This window comes from Lonchura striata, chromosome 2 (assembly GCF_050655825.1).
Source record: "Lonchura striata isolate lonStrDom1 chromosome 2, ASM5065582v1, whole genome shotgun sequence".
In the NCBI taxonomy this organism is placed as follows: Eukaryota; Metazoa; Chordata; class Aves; order Passeriformes; family Estrildidae; genus Lonchura; species Lonchura striata.
The window spans coordinates 45,121,637-45,146,598 of record NC_140704.1 but is presented as its reverse complement, the minus strand read 5'-3'; the positions used below and the strand labels follow the sequence as shown (position 1 = coordinate 45,146,598).

The following is a 24,962-nucleotide window of genomic DNA, read 5'->3' as shown; positions in this document are numbered from 1 at the left end:
TAGCCAACTAAAAGACCAAAAACCAGGAGGATTCTCTCATAAGTATATGAGTGTAATAAAGGATAGTGAAAATGCAACTTGAACAATATAGAAATCATAAAATCATGCACTGCTGAATATACTTTACTGGGCAATATAAAAAAATAGAATATAAGAGATTAATTAAATTAGGCTAGACTGTGGTTCCCCTCTATGAAAAGACATGGTTAGAATTACATACACAGAGGAAGAGCATTTCTGAAAGTATAATCACTGATACCTTGAGAGTTCCTGATTTGTTGCTGCTTTTGAAAATTAAAAAATAAAAAAAAAAAAAAAGAAAAAAGGAAAAAGAAAAAAAGGAGTTTCCCAACTGTGATAAAGTTTCAATTGAATTCAGGTTTTTGTGTCAGATTGACTCAACTATTATATAGTTCATTCAGAAAAGAAATCCAAGACGTTCACAGAAATTCAGTTCACAGCACATATGGGTACACAGCCCCAGAGTTCTGAAGGCGGGGGGCTTTGGTAGTCAAGGCTTAGCAAGATAGCCCTCATTCCTAGGAGTACAATTCATTGAACATGAACTTCTTCAACAGGGATGTAAAGTAACTTTACGTGGAAAATAACTAGAAAGCATTTGAATGTTCTTACATTACAACCGAACTAATATAAATATTTTCTAAAATTTTTATGAGTCAATACTACATAACTATGGATTGTAATAATATTCAGAGGATCTATTCACAGAATTGATATGACATTAAGAGTGTCTTATGTGAACAGCAATTTTGATTTTTTTGGATACCATGCTGCTGGCACCCTGGTTTGCCTGAAGCAAATTCACACACCCAAATGACCCTTTTAGTTGGAAAACCTGGGGAGGAATACAGGTGGAGGTAATACAGTGGCTTCCCAGAGTATACATTTAAAATACTTCTGTCACCAATTGTGCATATATTAAACACCTAACTTGCATTCTTTTCATGTGGATTTAAGTGTTTTTGTTGCTACAGTTTTTTAATTTGTCGATTGCACAGAATTTGCAAGCACAACCTTGCATCACAAAATACTAAAAATTAAATAAACCAAGACTTCAGTAGGATAAAATCATGTTATGTGGATTGACTACCATTGCTGTTATTAAGTAAAATGTATAGCAACTTTTTAGTTAGATGCATCCCCATATGTCAGACATACATTGGAGCTTGTGGTTCATTTTATACATCACAATAATTCTACAGCATGGTACTTTAAGTCAAAACTCAATTTAATTCCTACAAGGTATCAACTAAAATAAGGTCCCTTGGTTTTGTCAGACAGAAGGTAGATGATGCTCAGTAGATTTTCCAAACAGCAGGTTTTAATGATCTGCATGAAGAACAAGGATATCTAATGGGACACTTTACTCTTTGAGAGTAAAATCTCCTTTAAAGCCAACCTGAAATATTAAGAGTTGCTGCTTCACACCTACATGGAAGAATTTCTACTTGCACATTGTGAGTTTACATGTAGTGTATATTTTTTATAAAAACAAAGACTGCATGAGATCCTCAAATTAATGGCAAAAACTAGGCAAAGTTCTTCACTAAATTAAATGTGTTGTGTAAAATTAGGAATGCTGTGCATTCAGCAAGATTTGAAGTCAGCAAATATTCAGTAAAGACATTTGACTTACTGCTCTGAAAGATCATGACTGCAACAAGTACCATGTGATAAAATACATAGGAATTTATATCCTGGGCTTAATTTAGAACTAGAAACTCTTCTAAAGATATTTCTATTTTAATAATAGACATCCTGTCACACAAGATTAAACCCTGTTTATCTCTTTAAAATATTTTAACACACTTATGCTTTGACACCAACTTTCTCTTCTACTAAAATCCTTGAGAGGCCAAATTCAAACTTAGAGAGCTGTTTTTTTAACAAAACCCATACAAGACAGATGTGAACAGCCTCAGAATACAGATACAGCCCTAAACTGTTGTCACAAACTGACAGCACTCAACAGCTTTAATTGCTCTAGCTTGGCCTTCATGTGGCCCTGGGCTGGTAGTGATAAGGACCAATGAACCTTGGCTTCAGAAAATTCTCTGAAGTTTTCAGTTCCAAGTTGCAGAAATACCCATGGTTGAATACTGTTCGCACATATACTCAGCAAAGGATACGGGGTAAAAGCTCTACACATTTCTCTATTGAAAAATCATGCTCTGTAAGAAAAAATAGTAAGTATTAATTTATATTTCTATTGATCTATTTACATCAGTCTGCCATAAGATGAAAACATCAACTAGAAGTACTTGGATTTTTAAGTGAGGCTTTTACTGTTGTTACAACTGCACCAAAGAACAAGAGCAAAGGCTAGAGTATCCCCTAAGTGGAATTTGCTGCTGGTTATTACAACAGAATTGAATCTATGCCACAGTTTCCTGTAACATCCTGTGTTATTCATCAACTACATTTTCAACAGAAATGAAAGCAGACAACTAGTAATTGCAACTGTCCAAGGTGGCCTTCATGTATTTGCACTTAAATGATCAAAGGGCTTAAACAGAGGTCAGGATGTTACATGATAGCAAATCTGCTTTAGTCTTTATGATCAGATTATATTTTGTAGCGCCAAATTACATTTGCCTTAAGCCTATTCTTTTACATCAACTGTTTGCCAAGTAAGTGTAGGGATAACTTTGACAAGACCCCTTTATTTGCTATCACATGGCCATACCAATAATGACACACCTGATTAAATCTCTAAAATTCAACCACTGACTATTCACTTCAGATTATACTATCCTTCTTGTTAACTGGCTCAGACATATGTCTTGTATTGTTTGCATGGTATGCTTTTTATTATCTGACCTATCATGACTTTCAACCTTACCACTAGGATCTTGAAGCTGGAACCCATCACACTGGGATCATGCTGTCATTGGCTATATGCCAGCAACACCGGAAGTGTCCTACCTAATATGATATTAGTATAACCAGGTCAACAGATCCTTCATTTTCTGTCAGCACAGCTACCTGATCCCAACTACCTTGACTTGAAAAGATTACATTGAGTTAGGTCAGCTGGTACCAGAGCTCAGCTTACTTAATCAAGAGGCTCTGAAAGAACTGCAAGCCTGCATGTGTTTGATTTCTGTGCTCCATACCTCCTTCCCCTATTTCAAATGGATCCACACAATGGGAACATGGCTCTAATGACACTGTGTTGTGGATGACCCATACCTTTTTTATGTGGGTAGCTGTTGCTGGGAGTAGTGAAACCTGTGTCCATATGTTAACGGACTGGCTCAGACTCCCGGCAAAACTTCTGCATGATCACACAGAATGGTTTGGCCAATTAGGCTGTCTTGGTCCAAACCACCCAGCCGTAAAACAAAAACAGTGAACTATACCGCCCTCCCAGCAACAAACTGAAATGAATCCTGCTGCTAATCCAATGCTTTAATTGAGAATCTGGACACCCGTTTGTTTGAGGGAAACCAATTTCTTCACAAGTGAAGAAGAGGTTAAGACATTGGTAAAACTATAGAGAGAGAGATGGCCACAGAAAAAGGTGACTTAGACAGCCAGAATCTAAGCATGTGCCCTGTGAAGATGTGCAACAGAATAGCAGGAGAAACTTCATATGCAAGCACTGGCTTAGTACCTGCACTGGATTTGGTTTGGATAGAATTAAATTCACATGAGATCACATGGGGCTCTGGTTTGGTTTTGGGCTGAATACATTATTGAAAACACAGCGATGTTTTGGTTATTCTTGAGCAGCACTTACACAGAGTGGAGTGCTTTTCTACTCTTCATCCGACCCATTAACAAGCAGGTTGGAGGTGCACAGAAGCTGGGAGGGGACACAGCTTACCAGAGGGATATTCCATACCATATGGCATCACACTCAGTGACAGAGCTGAGAAGGACAGGTTGGCAGGGTGGACACTGCTCCTAGACTGTCTGGGCATTGTTTAGTTGGTGTTGAGCAGTTGTTTTCATTTGTATCACTTGTCCTTTGTGAGTTTATTTTTCTCTCTCCCTTGTTTGTTTGGAATTTTTTTTCTCTCTTTTCCTTAGAATTTTAAAAATTCTTCTTAAGATAGCTTTTTAATTATTAAACTACTTTAATGTTAACCCACAATTTTTTCTCATTTTTTATGCCTACTATTCTCTCCCCTCACTGGAGGAGAGCTGATTGAGTGGCTGTGAGGTGCTCAGTCACCAGCCATGGCTAAACCATGACAGCACCTTTTCCTTTTTCTCTACAATGCCTGCTCTGCTGGGCACAGATTGTTTTTAGGCATTAACATACTTACAGGATCACAGTAGGTTTACCAACTTGCTTTAACACAAGGAGCCTTCACCATCCTGGCCCAGGTTGTGCTGCATGTTTCACTTCTTATGTGCCCTGGGCAGTACCACTATGCACCTACATCTCACTACACACCTATATTTCTCTTTCAGCCTGCTTATGCCCAGACCATTGATTCTAGAAAGCAAGTTCAGACAAAGAAATTCAGCTTGACAAGATAATGGGGGTGGGGAGAAAAGGGGAACTTGCAATGAAGGACTCATGTTTCTTTGTTTCTCCCCACCATGTTATCCCAAGTGAAGAGACAAGCATTAAGGATGATAAAATTTAACTGTAGCTTGACACAATGAAGTAATACCCACAGCATTTTCTAAGACAATATACTCTGCAACAAGTTCAACACAGGTCACTGCTTCCATCTAGGATCCAGGATTGTAATAGATATCCTATAGAATAGTGGTATCATGGCACATTTAATACACTTTATGTGAAGAAAGACTTCTGTTTCAGAGAAACAGTTAGCGTGTAAAACAGATATAGGGATGCCCAATGTGTTTCATTACAGGAATGTGCACGTTTCCAGATGGAACCAATATGCAGTTCCTACCAGTAAACAGATGAGATGTGTTCAAACTAGCTTGTCCTTTGCCTTTGTTCATCAACATTTTTAGAAAGAGAGAACTGACTAGTCTTAATGCACATGCACTGTGCTTTTAAGAAGAGGGACTTAAGAAGTAGACTAGAAAAAGTAAAGTCTGTACATAGTGAATCTGGATCTAGTCAAGTAAATCCAGCTCTGTTGGGAAAACTGGAAGACTCTCTGGAACTGGACTGTCAACAAATTATGCAAGAACTGGAGAGAAGGTGCAGCAAGTAAACACCAGAAATGAGAGGCTTATTTAGTTAAATTTTCAGGACACAGGACACATTTCACACAATTTGGCTTGCTAGAAACTGCACTGAACTGAGAGAGCGACAACAATTCAGCCTGGGATCCTGGATGTCACAGGGAGCACCCACACTGGCCAGGTCCATGGAACCAAATGAGGAAGTTACTTCCAGGAGTTCTCATTTTAAGCTTTCTGGATGTGTTGCTGTAGCACTGAATGCTGTGCAGGACTGGATGCACACCTTTCATGAACACAGGTTTTCTTTCCGAGTGCACAACAGAGTCCTGCAGTCAGTTCTTGCACTCAGCCCAAACTGGTTATCTCTGCATCCAGACTGATCCCATAATGCACAGACTTGGTCTGAGTGACTGCCTGACCCATAGCCTAGGCAAGCAATGCTGTTCTTATTGTCTTCTTCTATGTCTGCTGTCAAAGCCTGCAAACCTGCCTTGAAATTCTGTTCCTTTGGGTATTCTATCCGCCTTTTTCTTATCTTGCTTATGACTTTTCCTCACAGTATAGACAAAATGCTACCTCTAAATTAATCTTCTAGTGCTGCTGTTTGAACCACATGTTCTCTTAACATTCAAGGTAATTTCATAAAAAAATGCATAGTAAGTAACAGTTTGAGCTTTTTTCTTCTAGTAAGATAAATAATGGCATAAACCCATAATTCATGTCATTCTGGGTTGAATGATGGGACCAAAAGACTTTATATCTGTCTGTGCATATTCAGCAAAAACATGTATTGGAAAGCCCGTTCAGCCATCATGGATAATTCTACTGTTCTTTCAGTCTTTACATAATACATATAGTAAAATTAGTTCTGCTGTCATCCAGGGAAGTAAGTTGTATTTCATGGATACATCATTGGCTAAAAACTATGTCACAATTTGGATATGCCAGCTAAGAAATAAGATCTTCTAAAAGTGTGAACAAATCCATTAACAACACTTTAATGGATTTTTTCCACAACTCAGTGGATTAGGGATTAGAGGTTTTTGACTAAGCAATCTGAAATACGATAAGTAAGAAAAGAATGGCCCTCAGGAAAGACTAGACAAGTTGAAACTGGATGGATGCAGGTGAACAAGAAGTTTCTTATCTTTTTAAAAGGTGAGTGGTAGAGGGAAAAAAATCTTCCCAGTTTTTCTGCTCTCATAAAAGACAGAAGACAGCTTCAGACTTTATATAATTATTCTCTTTCTTCTCCCATTAATCTGAAAAATTCAAAGGGAAACACAGCGTTTTCCTTGACCAAAACAAAGGAACAACTAGTTGCTGCAATATCTTCTAACAACATAGAGACATCTGTGGAAACATTTAAACACTATTTATAAAACAAAACTCCCCAATGTTTATCAAGTTAAGGCCTCTTTAAGAGAAAAGTAAAACTGATTTGCTTAAAGCTCAGATGGGAAACCCATGACATGTCCTCAAACACTTGCCTTTGCTGACAGATTTGTCTTCATAAACCCATCTTACATAAACTGAGATAATTTTTTTAAAGCATGAAGAGACAAGTTTGTATTACATTTATGCAATGTATTTTATTAAAAAAATAAATAGCATCTCATCAGGTAGACAGCTACATTTTTGTTTCAGCAGTTTAAATAACCACTGTCCCTCAGCTGGAGGTATCAACTGCACCTCAAACAAGTTCTGCCATCAGCTGACTTGCAAAAACTGACTACATGAAGATACATTGCTATAAAATGTAAATTATCATGTGTAGCTACACGCAAAATTAGTTACCCTATCAGACCAACAAGGCATTGATCAAATGCCAAGAAAAAACCTACCAGCTGGAGGGTGGTAACTTGTCTAAACTTGTATGAAAACACAAACACTCACCTGAATATATACTGCCTTAAGATGGTGTAAAATCCATATGTAAAGACTTCAAAAAAATTTAACTATAGAAATGAGTTATTGAATATAAAACACACATTAAATGCAATTTTAAATGTTTGGAAAAATTAAGCTAAACAATATTTTAAAATTAGATTCTGAAGAACAAAAGAAAACATCATCCTAAAAAGACTACATCTAAATATTATTTTAGACAAAAGTCTCTAAAATAAAAGAAATTTAGGCGGAAGAGGAAGAGCATTACAGGAAAAGTCTCAAATAATATAAGCTACCACTTTATATTTGTATAAAAATTGGGAATTTCAAAAGGCTTTAAAAAATATAAATAACTTCAGTTTATCCGTTATGATGTAATTCCCTTTCTGATTTAAAAGGAAATTATTTTCAAGTTAATTGTCCACAAATGGTTTAAACATTCAGTACACAGATTTCCTGAAAATAACTTCAAAGACAAAAACATCTGGCTACATGGGAGCTATGACAACTATTGAAGATATTTAAAACAAAACAAATAAAAACCCAAAACCATTCTTCAAATCAGTGAAAAATCTCAGATTTCATTTATCTGTCCACTAGATAGATCTGGTTCTGCCAAAAACAACTTCTTTCAGTAGGATCATACAAGTGCATCTGAAGAAGCCTTTTCCCTATGGCAGAATGATTGCTGTAGCTTAATTTTGTGCATAGTACTTTGTACTTTTGTGACTTTACACTTACCTCAAATTGGCAGTCGTACATTGCTTTCATCCCAAGACTGTTCTAACTGCTAGAATAGAACATATGTGATAGCTCTACAACCTATGGTTGTAGTAATACAGTAACTGTGGTTAAAATGTGTCTCTTTTCAAACATACAATTACGTTTTTAATTTCATCTCCTAAAATGACCTTTCAGCTTACTAATTATATCTGACAAGATACACAGGGATATCATCATAATTAGATTTAATTTATTTTCTGTAACAAATAGTTTGCATTGTCAATATTTAACCTGTAGCTAATATGATAGGTACATGCTTACCTAGTTATTCATTTTTCCTCAAACTGACCCAATCCACTAGTGCTAATACATATTATTTGAACTGCAATTCAGGGGAATACTAACATAATGTCAAATGACCATGCTTGAATCAAACTGCAGGAAAAGCAGCACCCAGAGTAAACACAAAGACCACAGTCTCTAGAGAGGAGGAAAAGAAATAACATTTTCATGACTAAGTGGTGAGAAGGAGCATAAGGCTTTGAAGACTTTCCTGGTTCATAGTCCCGAGTTTCTAATCAGGAAACCTTTGGATACCTCCAACCTCAACCTGATGGTTTTTACTTTTTCTGTTTAGGTTTCTACCTCCAAGTAGAATCAATCAGAGTAGTCACTCAGTCAAAACCTTAAATCTTAAGTTTGTCTAGGTATCGGACAGGTACAGAAAATGTCTATTATGGTTGGCATCTTAGAGATTTAAAGACAGTCTAGGTTTTGACATAGCTGTATTTATTGAACTAACTTCTCACCATTAAACTAAGCTGATCAGTTGTACAACCAGATGTCTGCATAAAGCATCTAAGATGAGAATATAATGGAATTCCAGGACTTTGAATATTTTTGTTATTATTCTGTTCTTTTCCATCAATTAGGTATTAAAATAAGACATCCTAGGTAGCTCAAGCAGTTGGCTATGCTGAAAGATGATCTGATTGGCTGGCCACAGGGATAGAAAGCAAAAGGACACCTACCCCAGTCATAGAAATGCCAGATCTCTTTTATAGTACAGCACTAGAGAGACAAGATGTAACAACTTGTTGAGCCCTAACTTATTTTACCCTTTGAAGTACTAGCAAGCATGCTGTGACATTTTCTGTCTTATGGGTAGGACTCTCAACAACAACAGGCTTGGTTCTACTTGAATGGCATAACTGTTATCACAGCAATTACCATTTCTATTTTCATTCTTTTCAGATGGCTACATTGATGAATATCACAGGATGACACAGGTTATTTCTTCCTCAAAGATTTCACTACTACCATGCTATTTTGACATGATTCCCACATATCTTTTATGATTCTAGGCTTCTAAATTTAACCATGTGGTGTTTAACACTTACATCTCAGTGACTAGCATTTTGGGTCAGAAAAATACATCTTAATACTGCTAAAAAGCATTTGGAGCTTTGCAACATCACACAAGAAACTTCTTCAGGCTCAACCACCACTGAATTCTCATATAAACTGTAACTCATATGAACACAAGACACACAACGCAGGACTACTATTTTTAGATGTTCACAGAGACACTTCTGTGCTCAAGAGCTGAACTAACTACTACAGTACTGACAAGGAACTGGGAAAGGCTTACATACCATAGTGGAGGCTGCAAGGTATACTAATGGAACTACTCAGACAAGATGATACTCTTTTTTTTCCTTTTAATTTTAAAAAAAATATTCCTTTTTCATTGATTTTATTAAGAGCATTTTGTTTCTAAACACTGACTAAACACAGAAAAAAATGCTTTTAGGTTCTCACTCTTACTGATTTCTTCTCCTGTCAATCTCTCTATTCCGAATCACAATAAATTGCATATGAACTAAGTTTTACAGCACGCAGATATAAAGCACTGCCATAAAGCACCTTCTCTATCTTCAGTCACTAGACAAATACTTTGTTGCAGCATATGTCACAGTTGAGATAGCCACAATACAGAGAGCATCACTACATAATTTCAGAAGGCTTTAAGCATTCACCCAAACAAAGTAACACCACAGCACATCAAAAGCATCTGCCCATACAGAGGAACATCATTTCACTTCAGAAGGCTGCAGGCATCTGCTTTTTGTTGTTCTTCAGCAGAACCTTTTATACCTCTCATTGTTCATGCACTGCACCTGCGTGCCTTCTGTACCCTTTTGTGACTGGTGAGTGAACCTCAGCACTCCATGTCTCATTGCTTTCAGTGCTGGTCACCTGTCCTGCACAGCTGTAGCCCACTGGGGATGAGGCTTGGCCGCAGCTCCAATCCCAATTACCACAAACTGTACCTACAATAGTTCTATATTGTATCCTGTAAGACTTCTGCAGGAGACTCCTAGGAAAAAACAGAAGCTAGTAAAGAATGAATAAATTACTTCAGAACTAGTCTGAATGTGTGATTGATTTCTTCACAGACTAAGTCTGTGGGTTTTATTTGTAGTTGCCTTTTGTTTTTTTATAAGGGCTTATTAGTTCAAGCAACGTATTTTACAGATTTTTTTAAGTACTGCCTTTTCTTTGCACGCAGATTTCTTCTGTATGACTAATCCTCTTCTTGATCACCATGTTAAGAGATAGTTAAATTCGCCCATCTTGGAAGAAAATGCTACATCTTTGAAGCCAACTACTCCAAAAACTCAATTTTACCCCTAAAATCCAAGTCATGTGTAATGACACACCAATGACTTCCCAGCTCAGACTACTGCATAGGTGGATGCAGCAGGGAAGAAGATCTGGGTAATCAACTTACTGCAATCTAATGTCTAATTTAATGAACACTGGTGATGTAGCACGTGATGAGAACTGGCTAACAAGCTACAAACTGTTCTTTAAAAGTGTGCTATGGACACCATGATCAATGTCTTTTGGAGACTGAAGCTGCAATCAAATTATCCCTGAGGAAATGAAAGGTAGGAGAACATCTTCCTAAGGTTTAGTTAAGTAATGTTTGGGGGTCTACCTAGAGAGCTTAGAATTCATAGTCATCATTATGGTAGTAATAATTATTACTTTGTAAAGATCTGTGTATTTAAAATATATTTTTTTCTTTATTTCTCAAGAAAAAGATTGAAATTTGATGTCAGGAGTATCATTTTTTGGATATGCAGGTATTTAACCGACTTTAACAATACAACAACACAGAAAGACTTTTGAAATGGAATTAATCTCTTGACATTTGACTATAAGTCAAAGCAGTGGACCACAAGATGAATAAGGATATTTCAGCCATGAAAACTGATCTTTCTTTCATGAGGTGCAAATGAGTTATGATCCTCATACCACAAACTTTATTGCAAATTTGTTCTTTTTAACAACTGTCCCTGCTTTAAGCACCTAGCATGCTTTCTTATTAGGGCATTGAATATTATGACTGCTGTAGCTGACATTCTACACTTCCACAAAGGTCCTTAGGAACTTCAGGTTTTACACAAACTGCTTCAAGTACCATGTATTACTAACAGCGGTCACATTTTCACACAACTCAAAGACTTTTTATTGTACTAAACCCCATAATTCCCCTTTAGTTTCTGAAATTCAGCATCATTAAGACAAAGTTTAGGATTTGCTCTACTGTATCAGGGAAGCTTGATTTTAACATTCAGACAAACATCTCTGCTTATACTGCTAGTGGTAGTTACTTCAGTACAGTAGCCAAATACAAGATCACAGCAGTACAGTCTGGGAAAAGCAATTAAATTAACATGACTGTATTGAAATTTATATATAAATAATCTCCTTACATGATAATCATAAAAATATTGGTGTCTGATTTATGGAGTATAATGGGATTCAGAAAAGCTAAAAATGTAAACTCACTCCTAAGTACTGGGCTGAAAACAGTTTACTAGATGAGCCTTGAGTAACAGTGGAAACTCAGAATTACTTTTTAAACATGCTGAAGATAGCTTTTTATATAAACATAATAAATTTGATGCATTATCAGGAATAAATAGATGCAGATAGACTATCAGAAGTCATCCACTGCAGCCTATAAGATCTATTTTCTAACAAGATATTTTGTTCATTTCTTCAGAAGTAAGATCCTTGCGAAGCAATTAAAGTCTTTGAAAGACATTTCTCTACAATCTAATATGATATACTCTTCCTATAAACAAAATGATGCAACAGTTAGAATGAAGACATTTCTTGCCTTTGAATATTACCAATGGACAAACCATACTCAGAGTTGGAAAGCACTGCTAGCTAGAAAACAATTCAACTTTTTCTGGTTTTAATTTGTACAAACTATATGAAAAACAAGCCAAAACCCCGCAAAAAAATCACAAGTAAAGAAAGAAAAGTAACAAAGAGACTGAACTGAAAGCAAAATAAAAAGTTTATGTATCTGTTAATTGTACTTGAGTACAATAATTTCACTACATTAAGTGCTGTTGTGCTCTTGGTTATTTATTAATCATCACATCCACATAACGAAGCAGCCTTGCACACTCACACCACTCACCTATCAGGCAGCCAACCCTGACTTTGTGGTTTGTCTTATGTATAAATTTGTCAGTATGTCAGTGTTTGTCACTAGACACACATCTAAGAGAGACAATATGTCTTTTCAGTAGACTGCTATAGTGCCTGTATAGAGAAACAGATGATCAACCACTGTACTCCTACAACACCTGCTTAAGAACTCATAATCTCAGCATCTAGAACAGGGTTTTCATTTTAGAGTCAATAAATGTCAACCCTTTTAATACGACAGCCACAAAGTAAGGTATAGCTGTTTTTTTCATGACCAGTAGAACTAAAAATATCCATCTTCATATAGGTCTGCAGCCTGTATCTCTCCCGACCTCTATGCCAGTTAAGTCACCATCCTCCTCACTGATGACTCCCTGCCCCTATTTCTGAAACCTTGGTGCTGCTTTGTCCTATGTCACTCAAATATAAGCACGCCCTCCAGTGTGAGTTGCTCTCATGCACTGAATGAACCTGTGGGATCATTTCATAGATACCCTCCTCAGGCATTGACCAACACACCATTAAACTCAGTGGTTACAAACCCAAAACAGACTGTAGGGATCCTAGAAAGAAAATGGGAAGTGAATAGTGAAAAGGCCACAGAGACATATTAATTAATAGATCTTTATAGTACATAATGTATAAGTACATATCTATATTTTGCAGATGTCATGTATAGCACTATTCTTTTTGCAGTATGCTAGTGAAGAATATTTAATTGATAAGCCTTTTGTCTTTCTCTAAATTATGGCATTAACTTGCGTCTCTGTCATCAGATAATGATTACTATAGGTTGAATACATATTTGGACTTCTGCTATCTCAAGTTAAACTTAAAATTGCCTGATATCAAAAGATGGGGAAAGGGAAGAAAGAAAGATTGGCAGCCAGAAGCCAAGACAGAGGAAAGAGAGGGTATCACTCTCGTAGAAGATCTTCTTGAAAATGACCACAATTGTCTTGGTTCCTAAATATCCTTCCTTAACTATTCACAAGGGACCCTATATTAATCCTACTCTCCTTACTGAATTCCAGTCTTAGTAATTAAACTGAATCATGTTATTCCCCCGATTACTAAGTAGAAATTGTCATTAATGTTAACAGAACAAATGTTTAATAGCTGATAACACAAGTAGAGGCCATTTAAAATTCCCTCTGTGACTTCAGTTGCATATGTTATTCTCCATTTCACCTTTAAACATTTTAAGTGGTTACCAGTACGTCTGATTGTATTTTAATACAAAAGAACACAGTTCAGAGAAGAGAGAAATTAATACCAGGCAATCCACCTTCTATGAAAGTTGCTGAAATACACAACCACATAATTTTTAATAACAGGAAATCATAGAAGTAGTAATGCAGAAAGTTCAACATGTAAGTTGCAGCCCTTTAAAAATATCTATCACCTCACACAATTCCTTTGAGCAAGTGAGAGTTCTGAAGGCTAACAGGCACAAAAAGAAACAGTGACGTGGGTCTCTAAGTGATCTGTCTGCAAAAACACAGCTTCTTGGCAGCTGAAGAAAAGCATGCACAAAATCAGAAAGAAATCTTCATTGCTAATGCCTTGACTCTTAGATACAAAAATCTTCACAGGACTGACCACCTAACCTGAGTTCCTTCTAATGTTCAGCAAGTATCTATGGTTTTTAATTTCTAAAGCTCCATATATACATGAATTAATTATCACACTGTAACAAGGAAATAAGGGAAATTGATGAAATTATGAAATTGATCATAATAATCTGTCTTCAGGTTTTGTTTAACAGAGGAGAATAGCTCATGAATATTGAATACCTTCATTAACAGCACAGACATAGTGTTAATAGGATATATTAACATGCATGTTCAGCAAGTTTACAGATGACATTAAAGTGCAGAAAGCACTTTACGTGATGAAGGATTGATGGATTCAGAAAGAACTCAAGAAGCTGAAGAGCTCAAAAAAAAGGCTGCCAGAAACCTTTTATAGTTTAACAAAGGCAAATACAAAGCTCTGCACTTGAGAAAGGATACATTCATATAATAGTGCAGGCAGAGTCTGAAAATACACACATTAAGTGGTCCACTTTCCTAAACATCTTGGTTGCCCTTCTCTAGACTTGGTCCTGCTTGTCAATGTCTTTATTACAGTTTGGAGCTCAAAACTAGGCACTACAATGAATGGAGGAGAATAATCACTTTCCTCAATATTTCAGTTTTTCGTTCTCATCGCAGACCTCTTTTGACTTGATGGCTGCAAATGCACACTACTGACTCATGTCCAACTTTTCTATTTGGACTACAGGATATTTTTCTGCAAGAGGAAGATCAGTTTTCATTTTCCTAGATTGCATTCTTCTCCATCACACAAAAGTCATTAAAAATGAGAAGTCAAATGCCAAAGATATGGCAGTAGAATTTTAAGGTATTTTCCTCATGTGAACACTATGTATTTACAGATGGTAATTCAAAGGCTATAAAGCCCTCCAGTTAGCACAGAACAACTTATTTCCCCTTTTAATTCAAAGAAAAACCTAACAGTCTGTAATTACAAGATCAATACTCATAACATCCTTGGCAAACCAAATTTTAGAAGTCCTTTACTTGACAATTAGGCCCTAAATCAATAAAGCACTGGGCAAAATCCAGGCTCCCAGTACTCTGAAGATTACCCAGTGGGGAAAAGGGATGAGAGAAGATGAGGACATTTGACTTGAGATAAATTATTTTTGGCTGCTGTGCTGCCTTCTCTAGTGTGGTTGCTGAAGTTCAGTGAGCCCAAGTTACTGTTATCTAATCAGTATTAGTCTGAAAATATTACTGGAGTCATTAGGACATAGTGCAAGAAAAAGACTTTAATATTATTTCTATCCTGCTTCCTTAATTTGGAAACTAGCATGATTGAAGAGATGTGTTTTATTTTTGGAGCAGATGAGAAGTGAAAGAGCACAGACATACTACCAGCAGCATAAAAAGCACAGAAGAGTTTGCCCTGTAGGACAGTAAAATAAGAGATATTTAGGGAATAGAGGCATTTCTGCCATGCTCTTAAACAGTTTTGCACCTAATTTGCCACACAGAAAGGCAGAGGTGCATTACTTTAAGTAAGGTATGCCAATTATGTGGTTACAGTGCTTGTGGGACTTGAACAAACTTCTTTGCATTATGCAGTTTTAACAAGTTACCCTGCTGCAGCTCAGGTCAATGCCAAGTTAGGATTTTGCCTGACACAGAGCAGATGTGCCTAAAGATAGTAAAAGCAACACATACAGCTAAATCCCAAGAAACTCCAAGCAGTTCTAAGTGTGATAGGCAGTTTGGTGAGAAATAATCAAATAATCAGAATCTTATGAACCAACCATTTCCAAATTAGTCATACTATTCCATTCTTTCTCTTTTTTTTTTTTTTTCCTGGCTCTGTTCTCCACTAATACACCACTCACTTCAGAGTGGATCTGTTTGCAACAGAGGAGAGGAACATGTTGTCTAACAACAATGTCAAGTTCCAGTTTGTCTCCTGAATAATGGCATTGTCCATTCAATCCCTTAAGACTAGAAAGGTTCACGAATTCAGCTCTCTTGCTTTCTGGGTCAGCGTTTTAACTACTATGCTAATTATGAAAATTAAAACATGATTTCTGCTACCCACCTTGATGGATTCATAGGCTGGTATGTGTACCAATAAATAGTACAAATGGAAGCATGGACCTGTATTGCTAGATGTCACTCACCCATTCATGATAAACAGAAGAAATGCTATCAAAATGTAAGTCTCTAAACAAGCTTGTAATTTATTGTTGTGGTTTGACACAGAAGTGAATTTTCTCAGGAATTTGGGGTCAAACCAATCAGTGGTCAGGTTTGGATATCGGCACCTGGAGTGACCACTGAAGGCATGGACACGCCTCTGAGAACACAGGGCGTTAAAAGCAAGAACTCCCAGGAGAACTGCCTCTTTGGTTCTGGTCATCAGAGAGTGCAGACTCTCCCCTGCCCATCCACAGGCTGAGTGTGGGAGGGGAAGTCATGCGGCCTGGAGAGGTAGGCCAGGGGGTGAAGGGACTGTAACCAGGCCAGCTCCTGCGGATGAAAGGATGGAGAGAAACTGAGATGTCTTTGTTCCACCCCCCAACCTAGAGGGAAAGAAACAGAGAGCCTGAAGACACCTGGAAATTTGCTGGCAGAGGAGAAGAAGAAGGGGGGGGAAGCTGCCCAGTGTGGGAGATGGAGTCCTTTGCCGAGATTTCAGCCCGTCCCGGGAGTCAGGACTTTTAACCCTTTCCGGGGGAATGAGAGCTTTGTGAAATATTACTCCTCCTCAATTTGAAAGAGAAGAGAGACACCTTGGGACCTGAGATGTTAGGAAAAGAAGGTTGGGGGGAGATGATGGAGTGGCTTTTGGCTGGACTCTTCTTGTTAACCACAGACTGAACCAATTTCTCCTCCAAGAGTGACTGCATTTTAGGAGAATGTTGGTGAGCCAAGAGACCTTGAGCGACTACTGCACAGGAATGGAGTGAAAAGAGGAAAGATGAGGAGGGTGTGGTGATGCCCTCTGTCTTCAGGAAGAAGATGATCTCTGTTCTCGAGACCCTTAGCCCCAAGGGTAGAAAATGGAGGGGACTGTGATCCCAAAATAAGAAACTGAACTGTTGTTTATTTTGGTCCTTGGCAAAGCATCCTTAAAGGAGCCCCATGAGCAGTCTTGGTCCATGCACAGTGGTGAGAGCACTGTGACATGGAAAGGAGGATGTCACACTGGTAGATTTTCTCTGGATGGTGCCATGTGTGACATGGAAACACAAGAGGTGGCAATTGTGTTTCCTGGGGGTCTATGGTGCAAGAGAGACTCCTCTCTCCCTTGATGGACTGAGTATTGATTATCTGAAGGGTGGTAACTTGATTGAGGGTCCAAGTAGTGTCTCATTGTGGTTTGTTGGAATTTAGGTGGGGGGAGGAGGAATGTTTTGGAAGGTTTTCATTCTGGATTTACTGTGTGTTTGTTATCATAGTAATAGCTTAATAAAGTTCTTGCTCCTTTATTTCTAAGCTTGGGCCTGCTCTGCTCTGTTCCTGATCGCATCTCACAGCATTTATTTGGGGAAGGTGCATTTTCATGGGGGTGCTGGCATTGTGCCAGTGTCAAACCGTGACATTTATATAGATTTTCAATAGCAGAAACCATTTCTTCAGAACCAATTTCTAAATAAAAGAAGCCTAGATAACAAAACACAGAGAAATGAATCATGGAATCATAGAACAGTTTGGGTTGGAAAGGACCTTTAAATGTCATCTATTCCACACCTCTTGTAATGAGCAGGGACATCTTCAGCCAGATTAGGTTGCTCCAAGCCCTGCCCAACCTGACCTTGAACACTCTCAAGGATAGAGAACCAACCACCTTCCAGACAACTCGTGCCTGTGTTTTATTACCCAGCTTAGGTGGTAAACATTTCATGAAGACGTGCAATGGTTTTTAGATTAAGACTTTATAGTCAGCTTGGGTTCCAACACATTAGTCTACATCACTGGACTGGAACAGAAGCTATTTCTTAAAAGTATGCACAAATATTGTACAACTTATCCTTTCGCAGATATAACCAGTGAGAACAGGAAGATTTTGCAGAAGTCTCTCTACACTCTGCACTGTTATGGTCAGTACTCTAGTCCATGCCTTCTTTCCCAAGCCATTCTTCACAGACAAATGTAATTTTCAGTTGGTAATTCTTTTGTAAGTCCATTTTCTTGGAAGAACAACTTTCTAAAAGTTAAATATGTAATCAAATTGGTAAGGAAGGAAGAAGAATTGATGAGGAGGACATCAGCTACAATGTGATTATCTAACAACCCCTACAAAATCTTAATAGATAGAAGTTTAGTTTCACACACTGCCAGATACTACACACTGGGAAACATCTGAGAAAAAAGGAGAATAAAGACAAAGATGACATACCTTCTTGAAAGAGTATCATCATGTTCATACTTTTGTTAGCAACGATATTATTCAGTAAGGCAATTACAGTTTGCATTGTATTCCCAAGTATACTGTCCTGGTATCTCTGCAAAAACAAAACAAAACAGTAAAAAAAAAAATCTAGTATTCCTTTTGCAAGGTTAGAAGACTACCACCTTAAAAAATGTAGTAATACAAAAGCAGTACTTTCTCAATCCATTAAAATTCAACATTTAAAATACCATAAAACCTGCCAAATATCTTAGTAGATAACATCAATTTCAGGGACCCTGTTCTACAACATTAGACCAAAACTTCTCCTATGTTATTTTAAACTAAACCAATTCTTATTTAGGTCTAAAATGTTAGGACTTTTTAAAATGGCATAGAACTTTATCAATCTCATCTCTATATATTCAGAACTAGAAATATTTCCTTTTGTATGAAATTTATTTTATTAATGGCATTATTGTTACTCTTTTCAATCTCAGGTTGATAACCCCACCATAAGTCTTTTTGTTGTTTTTCTTTGTATACATTCATAATTTCACAGACACATTGAAGACCTATGACAGTATTGAATTTCACCACTTTTTAAATGTCTTTCTTATGTTTGAATATTGTTTCAGTGATTTTTTGCAATTATTGAGACTACACTGAGAAGAGGAAGGCACCAAGGTTTATAAAGAAATTTATTTTCTTCTGTTATATTCATTACACTTTGCACACTCAGACTGGAAAGGGTGGCTAAGGCCATGCAATCAATATGCATTTATGCACACATGAGGGACAGAAATAACTCAGATAATTTCCAAGAACCAAAATAGGAAAAGCCTTGACAACAAATCTGAGTTTAGATGTAAATATAAGCCTGAGTATTTTTCAAATCTTCCTAGAAGGTTCAGGAAATTTTTTGTCCAATTTTCAGACTCAAAGCCAAATAGATACGTACATCCAAAGTGAAAATAACAACTAAGAAAAAATTGTCATGTTTCATGCATCATAGGTTTCTCACATGCACTTAGGTAACTTCCATGCATCCCTTTCCCATCAGATCTCTCAGTATATTGGTATTGCTCAACTACTTCACTGCCACAGAATACACCATTTATTAGGGTCCATCTCCTGTCCGACAATTGAAAAAAATTTAAAGTTGAACATGATGAAACTGGTCTGAAGGTAAGCATTACTGATGGCAAAAATCACTTCAGCTCTTGAATACTGTCAAAAGAATATTTTCTGTTTCTGCACTGAAAAAATAAAATGCATTATTTCCTACAAATACCATGAAATATATATTAAGGTATAATATATTAACAGAAAATTAAATACATAAATATACACAGCCTCCTATTCAGCTTCACGTTGTATGAATTTTCTATTTATAATAAAGTGCTCTAAAATAGATCATAAGAAGAGACAAGGAAGAGTGCCTCACAGACTTTTGAAGGACTGTAGTTTCTTACCTAAGCCTTAAATATATATATATATATATAAGAGCTCTTAAATTTTATTTATTTTATACAGCATTTTGAGATGTTATTTATGATTTCCATAAAGAACACAATAAATATCTGTTCCTCTGAAGGTTTGAAATACAGCCTGATAAATTCAAAAGCAAAGTTGGAAAGATAAACACCAGATTCCTCAAAGGTAAGGTAACCACTACAGGAAAGAGACACCATAAAGCCATGGTACTAAAAATAAATCTACAGATAGCTGAAACATAAGAAAAACATTATTTTCATAAGATAATGTGATTATCTGATAGTCTATCATCACAATATCTTATTCATTCTCCTAATGATCACCTAGAAAACAATACATTAAATAGCAAGAATGACTATTTCCACTACTGAGGATAGTGATACATACACTAAAAACATAAAATTAACATAAGCAAAAAAAATCCCCAAATGTCAAAATGAGACCGGGCTCAAATATTTTCTTTGCAAACACTATATTTCTATTACTGCTTCATATGTTTGAGGTAAACATCTTCTAATAAAATTCCCCTTTCAGATATGCAGTTAGAAGAAAAGCTGTTAGTGGTTTATGATAACAATCTTTCACATTTACCAGGTTAATAACATTTCAGTGAAGCCATTTTTGCTTTTAATGGACATCAATTGCACTTTGCAACCCTCTGCTGAAGACCAGCACTGATGTTTTTTACTTACATCAAAGCATAAATAACAAAACTTATCTTATCCTAAATACATACAAATTAGAATTCAAGATGCAACAGAGATACCTTGAGGAAGGAAAATAGTATCTTAATGAATTAAATAATCATATAAATGGTATAGTCAGCTGTACTACTAGTGATTTAACATATGTTCCATTATGGGTTTTGACAAGATATTAGGTTCCAAGAAGATACAGGTATGCTTTACTTACCTAAGTCATCACTGATTGCTGTTGGACTCAATTTTAGAGGTTTATATAAAAATATTTAACTTCATAATCTATCAAGGAGTACAGCTGATCTAATTTGTGTGCACAGCACCACTGACTGCGGACATTTAATGAACACTGCACTTGACAGCTTTAATAAAACATAGCATTTGCCAGCAGAGATAATTAGAATTGAAGCAGTAAAATTCTAGTGTTTGGCAACACAGATGAAACAACTTCATTAAAATGTACAGCTTCGTCGAATCAAAGGCAGGAAAGCACTGGACCCTGAAGAATCAGCCTTCTCAAAACTAATTGCTTCAGTGCTTAAAAAGGACAGCTATGAAATACCAAGGGCATAACAAGGAAATACTAGTATTAAAAAAAGAGAAACCACAGAAGATAAATCAAGCTTTTCTAATAGGACTGAACTGTTTTTAGGCCATTAAACTTTCCATTCTAATTTTGAAGGGCTGTATTTTCACAAAAGAAATCAGTTGAAGTATTTATTTAAACCAGTAAGGTAAAAGGGTGTGAATTAGCAAAGAGGGAGCAGGAATCTTGGCAAGATACTATGCCTTTTCTCTTTCTTTAAGGGGATTAGAACTTAGAACAGTACTAGGCAAACTACAGAATTTTAATTACATTTTAGATAACAAAAGAAATTGCACTTGTGATAAGAGGTTTGCAATCTGGGAGACTTCACATACATGTCTGCTACTTATGTATCTAGGGATCCAGAAGAGAAAGCCCGAAATGCTATGTTTAGAGATGTGCTGTAATTAAATCTTAACACTACATACCACAGTACTCCTGCTCATTCAATATAATCAGAGTGATTAAACTTCACACTCTCCTTCTCAAGCTTATATATGATGTGTGAACACAAGTTAGGTAAGTAAGGGGACATAAGAATATAGAGGCTTGATTTTTCATACACTAAATCCATTGAAAGAAGAAAATTATAGAAATTAATTATATTCAAATTGAAGTTATTAAAATATGCCATTCTTATCTGATGATTCTTTGTCACAGTACAGTTGAGATTAAATAAACCAAAACATTGATGCTAACAAGGACCTATTTACGGGAACATAGTTTAAGATTGCATTCAATCTAGCTTATTTTGATTTGCTATTACTTTATGAAATACAGAATCAGAAACTTTGGTTAATTTGATCTCTAACACTTTGTGGCTTTTGATTCATAAGACCAGTTATGCACAAATTGAAAGTATATAAATATGGATCTCTAACATTAAGGTGATACTGTTTTCCTTATGAATCATCTAAATCAGAAGTAAGAACAGTCATATCTCTTGCTACTCTGCTTTTCAAAAGCACAGTTCTACCAGAACTAGTATTTCCAAATATTTCCCTCATACCCATTGTACGGTCACACAGAAAAGAGCAACTGATCTGACAACCAATTTCTAGAATGATCATGCTTTTCAGATGTATCACAATGGTGAGATATTCAGTTCACACACAAAGATTTCAAGATTGCAAATTTCACAGAAATTCCTGCTGGAATATTGAAAAATAAAGAGCATCTGCATTCTTAGTCAGTATGTGCTTAAGCAAAGTCAATTGAGTATAGGGGAAAAGTAGTGATTTTGAAGGATTAACTAAGGAGAAAGGAAACCATTAGTAAAAACCTAGAATGTCAAGCATCAACCAACATAAAGCAGTATAATTAGTCTTAGATTTTGTTCTAATACCCACTGCAGCAGATAAAGCAAAATTTCACAATCTTACACTCACAGTTACAGATGAATTGGAAAGCAATTCAGCAGCACCTCTTAAAATAGAGTAACATTTCTTCTTTCTACAAAATTGCACCTGAATTTCTAGCAGCAATGAAACCTCAAAGCTTATCCTTTTGAACCTAAAAATCTTACAGAAAGAATTCTACTCTCATGGAAAATTTTATTTACTGTCAACAGAGGGAGTCTGAGTAGGCTCCTCTCTCAAGCAGAGTCAGGCTTCTTCAGAGAGAGGACACTCAGAAGCAATTTCATATGAAAACAAACTCCCCCATTACCTAGAAAAAAGTAGCCAAGCAAATTAGTTTCCTGAGGATTAAAAGTATTCATTGCAAATAACACTGAGGTTTCCTAAAAAGAAAAATTTGCATACATCTCAACATACAGTATTGAAAAAATCTATACAGATATCTTATTCTGGAGAATTGCAGTATTCTGGAAGAATTCATGCTGGTATGCTCTGAAGCAATGAAACTCTACAAGTAATAGGTACCGCCACAGCAGTAACTTCATATTTAGACTTAAAAATCTGGAGATGCTATGGAAAGTCTCAAGTAGCAGTGAAGCATTTGAACTGCAAACTCACTTGGGAGCTGCAACCAAACATTATTCCAAAAATTACCATACAAAATATTCACTTATCAGACTTGAATTTCCAGCATTCATGAAAAGCTACTTCTTCAAGAATTCAGAATGACAGATAACAATTAGCAGACATTGTTTCTCTATGTGGATTTTGCTTTGATGCAAAAGACACTTTGCCAACCACAAGGAAAGAAGTCTCCTATACTCTGTTCATTAATCCATCATCAGCTGTTAAGAAATGGGTCTCTGTCTCTTCTCCCTCAGAACTAAAGCAGTATTTAAAAGCAAAAACTGATACTGACTCAGTTTCCACTGCCTACTGAGGTGTACAAGATCAGAATTGAAAAGCCGTTCCTGACATTTTCCATAACTGAAAAAAAAAAATATCCTGACCAAAAAACCAACAGAGGAAAAGCTATGCTTTTACAAGGAAATAAAAAGGATAGGAAAAACTATACATTGTCCTGCTTAATCTCAAATTGAATGTTTTATTCTTTGTACTTACAGACTTCCTTAAAATCCAGCAGTGCTGGTGAAAAAGATGTTGAATGAGAAGGCATGGGCTGACAAAGAAGTACAGGGAAATTGAACCTGTCTGAATGAGGAAAGAATGTTTTTCTCTACCACAATTTAGTTGGGTTGAGAGATATATTCAAGCTGTCAAAAGGGGCAGAAAAAACACATTTACATGTTTAATATTTTTTACTTTGTGCCTTGCTTTATGCCTTCTAACCTCAAAATACTATCTCGTTTGAAAAGCATTGTTTTTCCCAGGCATTCTCTGCATTTGCAACTGCAAATGAGAAAGTTGATACCTAGTTTATTCAAGTTACATTAAACTTGAAAACAATGAAGGGCTGTTACATCAAAATGAAACATCTGCTGAATTTTCTGTTGCTAGAATCATGTCATAGTCTGATTACATTTGGCACCTTCAAAATACACCATTCCTCAGTTTCTATAACTATTTATTTTAGGGATTATTTAAGTAGCTGATTACTAGTCTGAAAGACATTAGGAAATTCTCTTCATATTTTATATCTTTTTTTTTAAGTCAGTCTGTACATCTCATTTGTAGACACCTGTTCATAGAGATTTTGCATGTTCCCAAGAGACATGCATTTAGAAAACAAGCATACACAACAACCAGGCTCTGCCAGCTATCAATCTACTCGGCTCAAAGTACACATCCTACTGCACACGGATGTCCTAGGAAACTCATCTTCCAGTCTTTCCCCACAAGGCACCAAACCACGTGGCAGGAAACAGGGGAGCACTAACAATATTCCTCAGTGAACAGACTGGTAGAAATGCTGGAAAGTAACACAGCCAGAATTATTATCCCATGAGAAAGAGGGCATTTCTTTCATGTTTCTATACAGGGCTTAGACAGACAAGCAATTATGCTCTAAGCAAACTATATTCCTACTAGGGCACTACGCAGTCAAGACAACAGAAATTATGAACTGATTGCTGCAAATGAAAACTCTACATTGTAAAACGTATTTATTAGTTGTAAAAAAAAAAATTATTAAATAAGTCTACTAATGACTACAGTGTTTTTTTGTGCTGCTATACTCAATAAATATCTTTTAAACAATAAATTTGTTTGCTTAGTAGTGAAATTCATGTGTAGTCTAAAGAAATATTGTAGGGAGATTTTACTTGGCATGATTTTTCTGTGATCAATATCCATGAGAGAATTCATTATTGATTCAACACTTAAATTGCAACAACTTCCAAATCACTAGTCTTGTCCTTTCCTTCTGACATTGCAGAAGATTACAGAATTTGGTATCTCCTCCATTTCAGCATTTTTGTTTCCAGATGACTAAACACTGAAAAAAAGTAGAATGCATAGTACACTAACATATGTGTTGGGTTTGCTGGTTTGGAGTTTTCTTGATCGGTTAATTAAGGACCATGGACATTAACAAATCTTTACCATAATCACATTATTAAATACTTACAAACCCAGAAAACAAAGAACAGTTTTAGTATGTTACAGTAT

General features: G+C 36.3%; 1 protein-coding gene across 10 annotated transcripts in view; it reads right to left on the bottom strand.

Annotated features, from left to right (window-relative positions):
• Window positions 1–24,962, bottom strand: part of ULK4 (unc-51 like kinase 4) — a 233,721-nt gene that overhangs the window by 94,200 nt on the left and 114,559 nt on the right. For all 10 annotated transcript variants that reach the window (XR_014953277.1, XR_014953282.1, XR_014953281.1 and 7 more), the window contains exon 32: window positions 18,205–18,310. Coding sequence is in view for 2 of the 10 variants with exons in the window: in XM_031503902.3 (XP_031359762.3) it covers window positions 18,205–18,310 (106 nt within the window). In the remaining 8 variants the exon portion in view is untranslated. The remainder of the gene's footprint in view (window positions 1–18,204; window positions 18,311–24,962) is intronic.